This window comes from Spodoptera frugiperda, chromosome 18, assembly GCF_023101765.2.
Source record: "Spodoptera frugiperda isolate SF20-4 chromosome 18, AGI-APGP_CSIRO_Sfru_2.0, whole genome shotgun sequence".
In the NCBI taxonomy this organism is placed as follows: domain Eukaryota; kingdom Metazoa; phylum Arthropoda; class Insecta; order Lepidoptera; family Noctuidae; genus Spodoptera; species Spodoptera frugiperda.
In genome coordinates, this window is record NC_064229.1 from 9,730,239 (window position 1) to 9,740,031 (window position 9,793).

At 35.0% G+C, this 9,793-nt stretch overlaps 1 protein-coding gene across 2 annotated transcripts; it reads right to left on the bottom strand.

The window, feature by feature from the left end:
- Window positions 1-1,089: 1,089 nt before the first annotated feature.
- On the bottom strand, window positions 1,090-9,793 carry LOC118278109 (uncharacterized). 2 transcript variants are annotated; one of them, XM_050700378.1, is made up of 4 exons: window positions 9,431-9,793; window positions 2,686-2,802; window positions 2,229-2,321; window positions 1,090-1,414 (listed from the first exon to the last, which is right to left on the bottom strand). In XM_050700378.1, the coding sequence occupies exons 1-4, from the start codon at window positions 9,677-9,679 to the stop codon at window positions 1,184-1,186; spliced, it is 690 nt and encodes a 229-aa protein (XP_050556335.1). In that variant the 5' UTR covers window positions 9,680-9,793; the 3' UTR covers window positions 1,090-1,183. The 2 variants fall into 2 exon arrangements, with proteins under 2 accessions (XP_050556335.1, XP_050556336.1); XM_050700379.1 differs by having other exon boundaries at window positions 9,440-9,792.

The window sequence follows — 9,793 nt, forward strand, 5'->3', positions numbered from 1 at the left end:
ATCCACAAATTGCTGTTTCGGGTCTGCGTGTCATGTGTATGTGAACTTGTATGTTTGTGAACACACCCACAATACAGGACAAAATACAGTACAAGTTTTTTTAGATATTACGATATTGCAATGTCGAAGCTACATAAAGTTTTGGTAGTGGGACAAGACAGTAGTATCTTTAATGGTTCAACAATAACTTGTTTCTTTATTGCGTAGCGTAGGTAGCAGCGTTCAAGGATTACAAGCACAATAACTTTTAGGATTACGTCAGAACTAGCTTGCTATTTGCAAATTTTAATTACATCCCATCATTGCAGACACCCTGCTGATAATATGACATCAAAGCAAATGCGGATAGCCACCCCTGGACCAAGTTAACCATTCCTTTCATCCTCACCACCCTTCCTAATTTGAACTTTAGCGTCATATGAATAAAGATGAAAGTGTTGATGACGTGGTAGTTTTGGCTGCAAATGTAAGTTTGTATTGAGGTTTGGAATTAATATCTGTCAGCTTTTAGGCTCTTTGAACAGTATTATGAGCATTTGACACTATAAGTGTGCGATATGAAGAAGGACCTTTGTAGGGATTAAAGGACAAATGAGATAGGGAGACAAAGTAGGTACTAAGTTATGGTGTGATTCATTACGCTTCTAGGAAGACTTGAGAAATTAATATTCGCTCCTTAAGTTATTTGCATGATTTCCATATAACTGGCATGTATTTTGAAACCTTCATTTCTGGTTTGGATCTTCATTTCTTACTATATGAGCAAGTGTGGTGCCATGCTTTGGAATTTTATTAATGTGCCAGCTCGACTGGAGTGATACCATGGCCTCGCAGAAGACCTATGTGAAACAATCATGATCCCGACCGACGTGAAACAATTCCTAATCTGTCTTATTCCCAATTCCCAACAACCCCTTGAGTTCCTAACCCCAAAAGGCCGGCAACGCACTTGTAACGCTTCTGGTTTTTTGTGTGTACATTGCGATTGCATACAATTAGGTGATCCGCCTATTCCCATATTTATCTATTAAAATAAATATGGGAAAAATGTTAGTTAGTTAGTTAAATTATTAAAATAAAAAAGCAGCATTTTGTAATGATTCCGGACAACACATTTTAATAAAAAAACTTGCTATTTAACAAACAAAACCAACTATGATTGCATATTTCTTGAGTCGAAGTTCTAATCTTCCAAACTGTTAGTATCTTCTTCCATGACATCCCAAAGTGTTCGATTCCTAAACTCGATGTTTTTAGTCTCATCAATAATTTTCTCTTCACTAGGTGGTTGGTCTGGAATCGATTCCAAATCGTCATCGAGAAGTGATGTGACTGAGAGAAGAGTTGAGTCTGTGATGTTCACTGTGTCTCCTGCATCTCCCCTTTCTGGTTGACTTCTTGTAGTGCCTAAAGTCTGTAAAGAAAGAGAGCTGTCTTCAGGGTTTATCTTTAAACTAAGTACTTTTCTTCGGGTGTAGAAAATGCCTTTGCTTAACATTATTTTTTTGCTGTTATTATATAAGTTGTAGGGATATCACTAACAGCCAATTTCAATAACCAATAAATCTGTAGATTCGCTTACAAGAGATACAATTTGACATAACCTCCATACAAAATGTGTCAAAATTATATCTCTAGTGTAAGGAAATCCAAAGATAGATAGGTTATAAAAATCGGCTGTAAAAGATAACTTATTATTACACAAACGTGTTCGTGACTTTACAATTTCTATATTGAAACGAAATTTCTTAAAAGGTTTTTCTTTTAATCTCAATATTGATTCAAACTAAAGTAATTTCATTCTATATTCTTTATAGGATGGCGCTTGGCCACCATCTCGCCTGGTAGTAATAATTCTCATAAACATGTAACTGCTCTATAGAACAATATTTTCACAAATATTGCAATACGAGTAATACTTGCCAATGAGTCTCCAGTGCTAGATCTTCTCCTTACAGAGTGTTGACTATTCATCATAGCCTGGAAATTTTCTTAATCAATAATAATCTTTTTGCCATTTAATACTTCAAATAAACTAACTTCTATTGCTTTGAATACTTTCTAAACTTTAGCCTGTATAACTGGTTTTAGTTTTTTTTATGTTATATGGGCCGACGTTTGGCCGCTATCTCGCCTGATGGTAAGTGATGATGCGGTCTACGATGGAGTTAGTCTAGTTTATCTAAACCTGAGTCGTTCAAAATAGTTTAGTCTTTACTGTTACTTACATCAATGATAGCCATGTGTAAGATGGGCACTTCCAATCTGAGTGGTTTGATCTCCTGGGGCTCTTCATCCAAGTAGGAATAGTCCGTGGGTACCTGACATGTTTTCTAAAAGTTAATAACATTATCGTTACAAAAATAATTTTAAAGATTTTAACCCTTTAATCGCCCAGTTAAATATCAATTATTGTGCCCCTAACACGCGGCTACAAAACAAAAAAAAAATAGAAAAAATAAAGGAGGAGCAATCGTGTAAATAGAATTAAAAAATTATGTTATGTTCTCTGTCGCGGCAAAAAGACATAAGCGGTAGGGACACGGAAATATTATGTTTCGCGTATATGCGATACAGGCGATTAAAGGGTTAATAACGCTCTTTTCACTATTCTCTGTGCAAATATTTCTGTGTATTTATAAATATTGAAATTATTGATATAATTTCCAATGAAGTAATTCATACCCGTCGTAATCTCCACTTTTCAAGGAACTCGTTGGTCTGTCTCAAGGCTTCCTTGCTTTCGTGAAGAAGATCGTCGATACGATCCTTGCTTCGGAATTGCTTGTACTTGTTTAGGAACTGAAAGACAATGTTTTGTACTTAGAAAGTATTCTTACACTTATCTACTAAATATTGTAACAAAAAAGCAAAATATATTATTCTTAGTAAAACTTAGAAATTACACAAACCAAATTATAAACCGAATGACGAAAATAGAAATAAATAAAAAATTATACCCACGTTTATAATTATTATTTTTGATATTATTTATGTTATACAGAAAAATAATACCTGCCACTGCATACATAATTAAAGCGGTAAAGAAGTGCCCAAAACCCCATATCTATATTGTAAGCTAATCATATTTATGGAAACATATAAAATGTTTACATAATTTTAGTTATTACTAATTTTGACAATGTTTAATAAATTAATACTTTTCTACAAAATAGGATTTAAATAGTTACAAATAATTGTCTATGGTTTATGTTTTTTTTATAAAGTATAATTTTTGAATGATGGTTGTGTTGGTAGCACTGTGGCGTGGCGCCAAATTTGAAGCGTTGCAAAAACTAATTATTTTATATAATTTTATTATAACGTTAATATAGTAAAGCGAGTTCAATCCAAAACCTGTGTTTAGTTTTCAATTCAGAAGTGGGATAACATATTCACGTGCTGGACAGAATTCACCGCTCCGAAATTGTAAGTTGTTGAGACATTGTAATCGCCATTATTTAGAAGTTTTATTGTGCATGATTATAATGATATAAAACTGCCTGTGATGTGTGAATCGTACGTGAGATTCAAATAAGTAAAGCTATAATACAAGAACAGATAGTACAGTGAGTTCGCGAAGAACAAATATTTATTCTTCACGTAGTGGAGTATCGTGACTATCGGCGGCCCGATACGGAAGATAATTTTGCCGCCCTATTACTAAAATAATTACGTCAAACTGGAAAATACCAAAATAATAGTGATTATAACGTGTTATTTAATTATAATCTGGGTTGGTTTTTCACTAACCATCTACATATTACTGATTTCCTCGAGAAGTGTTATTAAAATAAAACTTATCTTGTGCAACGTTAATTACGACGAAGGAGAATCGTCGCTGTCGTCTGAAGAATATTTTTCGTGAAAGTAGTTATTGGATATATTACCTATTTAACCTTAGCATTTTGTTTTCTGTGTGTGGATACATTATAGTTTTGTTAATTTCATGTTATGATCCCGTACGCTCTGTCCGTACGTATAATTATTTATATACTTATATAAAAAAAAATGTTCACCAAGTTGTAACATTGTTCCGTATTAAGTATATCTAATTTGTTGTTTTGGTTGACTTTGCTAACTTTTTGTTATTATTTTGTTAAGTGACTTTACTAACGAATTTTACAAAAGTCAAGTCGATTCACTAAAAATGTAATAGTTTCGTTTTATGATAAACTCTATGTGTGACTCCTTTATAAGTTATTTAATGAGAATTATTTTTCTGTTATTAGATACCTAAGTAGTATATAGTTAATATTTTATTTGTGGTTGTTTGAAATTGCTAACCATGGGATCTAATAGGCGGAGTAGGTCTCGTAAAAGGCGTACGTCAAAACGTCAACATCGTCGCCGATATTCTAGTAGTGTTGCTAGTTCTTCTAATTCGTCAATGTCTAGCAAAATAAGACATGACAAGCGGCGTAAAAGTTCCAAAACTCAATATAAAAAGGACAAAACTCATCAACGTCGTTCAAAGAATAAATTTGATTCCCCAAAAATAAATAATATATTCGGGACGACAACTCCCCGGTAGTCGAACGAATTTATAATAATAATGATACGAGTACAACTCCGGTGGCGGGCGTAAATTTTCCAATAAATAATATGTTTTCAACACACATTAATGTTATACCTGAATTCGATCCAAGTGACGGGTCTCAAAATGTTGAATCATGGATTCATAAAGTCAATGAATGTGCGCAAATATATTCTTGGAACGATACCCAGATACGTCACTATGCTTTAGCTAAGCTCACAGGTTTAGCTAAAAGATGGTATCAGGGTCTACCTTCGTTATTGTTTACGTGGGAACAGTGGACCGAAAAATTGAAAATAGCCTTTCCGTCAACGGAAAATTACGGAGATATGCTGCAAAAAATGTTACAGTATCGTTGTCGAATAGGTCAGCCTTTGGACGTATACTATTATGAAAAAATGATATTAATTAACAGGTGCGAAATATTAGGTCGAAAGGCTGTAGGATGCTTAGTACATGGCATTGATGATAAATTTGTTAGGATGAGTGCAAACGCTTGCCGTTTTGAAGAACCCGAGCAACTGTTTTCATATTTAAAAACATTGGCTCAAAGCGATAATAATAATATGTCAAATAGGCGCAAAATAAATAATAAAGAGTTCGGATCTCAACAAGAATTACCAAATAGTGGTACGAATTCTTCACGACCAAGCGTTGTTTGTTTTAATTGTGGCGAAACAGGTCACATTAGGACAAAATGTAATAAACCCATGAAACGATGTAACACCTGTCGTAGGGTAGGTCATTTAAGTAAAGACTGCCGTGTTAAACCAAATATGACAGATAACAATGGAGATACAAATTTATTACAAATTACAGCTCCACCTAGTGATAAGAACGTTATGCGTATTCAGTCAAATAATTCAGAAAGTGATAAATTTCATAAAGAGATTAATATTAATGGAAACGTGTTACACGGGTTTATTGATTTAGGCAGTACTTGTACATTATTGAAAGAAAGTCTTGCGAATAAAATTTTTGGAGATTACGAGAAAGATAAAAATGTTCCTAACCTACGAGGATTCGGTAATTCAAGTGTGAAACCTCTGGGAACGGTTAAGGGGTTAATAACCGTCGATGACATATCGGCACAGGTTGATTTTATTGTGGTGTCAGATTTTTATATGCCATATGACGCCATTATTGGTCAAACATTTACTGAGTTGCCAAATGTAGTTTTGTATAAAACCTCAAATAACTTAAGGTTTTATGAGGCACCTAATTTGACTGTTTCAGATATTTTTTCTGTCAAGGTTAAACTTAATTCGAGCCAAGATATCACTATTGAGCCTAATACGACATCACCAGTCGAAGTAGTTACTTTTGCTAAATTCTCCGGGTCACTATACGTCCCATCTGGTTTACGCTATAGTGATGACAAAAAGTTCTTGGTTTTGCCTGGATTGTATAATTACCTTGATGGTTCTGGCTATATAATGATAACAAATTTGGCTAATGGGAATCTTTGTGTCAGAAAAGGTCAAACTATAGCAAGAGGTTTTGAATATAATGAAATAACAGATAATTATATTGGATATACCACGACCACTAGTCAAAATCCAAAGCCTTTAAACGATATAAATGTAGGGACACAATTATCACAGTCTGAGATGCAAAATTTAACAGACCTTCTGAATAAGTACCGGGACTGTTTTGCGGTTGATTTATCCGAACTTGGTAAAACAAATTTGACTAAGATGGTAATTAGATTAAAAGATGATATTCCTGTAGTATACAACCCGTATCGTATGTCACTAAAAGAGAAAGAGCAGCTTTCAGAAATTATTGAGGACCTACTTAATAACGGCATAATACGTGAGAGTTCATCGCCTTATGCAAGCCCTGTATTGCTAGTTAATAAAAAAATGGGCAGAAACGTTTATGCGTAGATTACCGGGCACTTAATAGAAAAACTTTAAAAGATAAGTACCCCTTACCTCGCATAGAGGACAAATTGGACTGTCTAGGAGGAAATAGTTTATTTACTAGTTTAGATCTTGCATCAGGCTATTATCAAATTCCTGTAGCCGAAGAGAGTAAGCATTTGACAGCGTTTGTCACTCCAGATGGTTTATATGAGTATAATCGTATGCCTTTTGGATTGGCAAACGCACCTAGTGTTTTTCAAAGAGCTATTAATTCCATGCTGAATGGGGTGGGTCAAAACTTAGTGTTAGCGTACATGGACGATTTGTTGGTTCCTTCTAAAACTGTTCAAGAGGGCATTGAGAAGCTGGAAAAAGTTTTTAATCTTTTGAGAAATTCAAAACTAACTCTTAATCCCAAAAAGTGTGTTTTCTTTCAAGAGAAGATAGAATATCTTGGTTATGAAATTTGCGGTGAGGGTATTAGACCTGGCAAATACAAAACTGACGCAGTCAAACTCTTTCCGGTACCCAAGAATGTTCACGAAGTACGTCAATTTATTGGATTGGCAAGTTACTTTAGAAAATTTGTTAAAGATTTCTCAATTATCGCTAGACCTTTGACTCGATTAACTAAAAAGAATGAACCTTGGCATTTTGGGTCAGAACAGATAGAAGCATATAATACAATAAAAGAAAAATTAGTGTGTAGGCCAGTACTTGCATTGTATGACCCACGTGGTATATTGGAAGTCCATACAGATGCATGTAAATTTGGAGTAGGTGCCATTCTTCTTCAGGATAGCGGCAAGGGTCTTCAGCCAATATCGTATTTTAGTAGGCAGACTTCCCCAGAAGAGCAAAAATTTCACTCGTATGAACTAGAGACCCTCGCTGTGGTCACTGCTTTAAATAGGTTTCGCGTGTATTTGTTGGGTGTAGAATTTAAAATTGTAACCGATTGTAATGCTGTTAAGAGCACGATGACAAAAAAAGATTTAATACCACGTGTCGCTAGATGGTGGATTGCTATGCAGGAGTTCGATTTTACTATTGAATATCGAAAGGGTCTGAAAATGGCGCATGTGGATGCTCTTAGCAGAAACCCAGTGGACAATAAGGATCCACCATCTCGTGACGACGATAGTTACATCTTTCACGTTAACATAGATGTTTGCAACATTGATGTTGATGATGAGAGATGGCTTCAAACAGTGCAGCAGGCAGATGCTGAATTACAAAGAATTGTAGAAATTTTAAAGGACCCAGCTAGTAATAATATAGTCGAAGTGAAAAATAACTTTACCATTAAAAACGGAAGATTATACCGGGTAGTTAAAAAAGAAAGTCATGTCCACCTGCTCTGGGTTGTTCCAAAATCGGTAAGATGGCAAATAGTGAAAAGCAATCATGATGACGTTGGACATTTCGGTTTCGATAAGACATACGATAGAGTGCGAAAGGTTTATTGGTTTAAAAACATGCGTCGTTTCATAAGGAAATATTGTAAGTCGTGTTTACACTGTGCGCACAACAAAGCACCGGGTGGACCTAAAGAAGGAATGATTCACCCTATACTGCTAATCATTGTGGGCCATATCCACAAAGTAAAAAGGTTAATAACTATATTCTAGCAGACATTGATGCATTTACAAAATATATCTATATAAAACCGGTTAAAAATTGTAAAAGTAAAACTACCATAAATATATTTGAAGAATACTTTTCTTTATTTGGAGTTCCGCGGCAATTGATAACTGATAGGGGCACAAGTTTTACTAGCCCTTTGTGGCGATACTAGCCCTTTGTGGCGATACCAGCCCTTTGTGGCGATAAAAGCCCTTGGTGGCGATACCAGCCCCTTGTGGCGATACTAGCCCTTGTGGCGATACTAGCCCTTGTAGCGATACTAGCCCTTGTGGCGATACCAGCCCCTAGTGGCGATACTAGCCCTTGTGGCGATACCAGCCCCTTGTGGCGATACTAGCCCTTGTGGCGATACCAGCCCCTAGTGGCGATACTAGCCCTTGTGGCGATACCAGCCCCTTGTGGCGATACTAGCCCTTGTGGCGATACTAGCCCATTGTGGCGATACATACCCTGCTGGCAATATTGGCGGTGATACCAGTGTTATATGGCGATACAAGATTTTAGTTAAATTTTTGGGAAGTGTATATAATAGCATATTGGTGATTTATGTTATAAGTTAAAAGTTATAAAAAATTGTTGTTTTTATATGCCTAAAAAGGATGAGTTGTGTTTTATGTTGTTGTTGTTATTTGTGATGGAGAATGTTAACAATTTAAGTTGTTATATTATGTTTACTAAGTTATGTGTACTTTTGTTATAAAACTAAAACTGTCTGGATTACTTTTATATTTCATATAAAATTAACATTGTGCTGTTGTCATGGCCATGTTGTAATTTGTTTTAGAAATAGTATGTACTACTAGTTATCAGTTATTGTTGCTTATGTGTTAAACCCTTTTATTTTTGAAGATGTGGACTTTCTGATATTATATCTTATTCACATTCTATATAATGTAAGTTGAAACAAAGTACTGATTTTTTTTTTTTGTTTTGGTTCTTTAATGTTTTCTTGTGGGTAATTTTAGTTGCTTTCACACGCGGGGACGCGTGCTGGGTCAGAATGGCCGATTGTAAGCTAATCATATTTATGGAAACATATAAAATGTTTACATAATTTTAGTTATTACTAATTTTGACAATGTTTAATAAATTAATACTTTTCTACAAAATAGGATTTAAATAGTTACAAATAATTGTCTATGGTTTATGTTTTTTTTATAAAGTATAATTTTTGAATGATGGTTGTGTTGGTAGCACTGTGGCGTGGCGCCAAATTTGAAGCGTTGCAAAAACTAATTATTTTATATAATTTTATTATAACGTTAATATAGTAAAGCGAGTTCAATCCAAAACCTGTGTTTAGTTTTCAATATTAAGCTAAGACTCAAACTTATAACAAACAATGAACTACAAAAATAAGAAAATCCAAAACTAATACCAAACATACAGCAATCGTGAGACTCAGAACTAAAATCTCCATGAACAGCACCGGTAGACTGATAGGATTCTCAGGCAGCACAGTGACATTCTTGGCCTCCTCTCTCACACTCCTCTTGACGAAGCACGCGATCTTGCAGAAGATTTTCTGAAACATGTCCACGAACCCATGGCCGAGGATGAAATCGATGAGGATCAGGCTAAGGAACACAGCCCCATAAAGAACGGCACTGCAAGCTTCGACCAACATGTTCGAGACTGTTCTATGGTTTTTGGAAAAACTGAAATTCACATAATTTTATACGGCACGTACAATTTGCACATTTTACTTTTATTTGGTTGAGTGACAGATTGGGAGTTTTTT

Coding starts and splice junctions, on each gene's coding strand:
- LOC118278109 (XM_050700378.1), bottom strand. CDS start 9,679: ATGTTGGTCGAAGCTTGCAGTGCCGTTCTTTATGGGGCTGTGTTCCTT. Junction 2,803..9,430: donor TCACGATTGCTGTATGTTTG/GTATTAGTTTTG, acceptor ATTGTCTTTCAG/TTCCTAAACAAGTACAAGCA. Junction 2,322..2,685: donor AAAAGTGGAGATTACGACGG/GTATGAATTACT, acceptor AAAACATGTCAG/GTACCCACGGACTATTCCTA.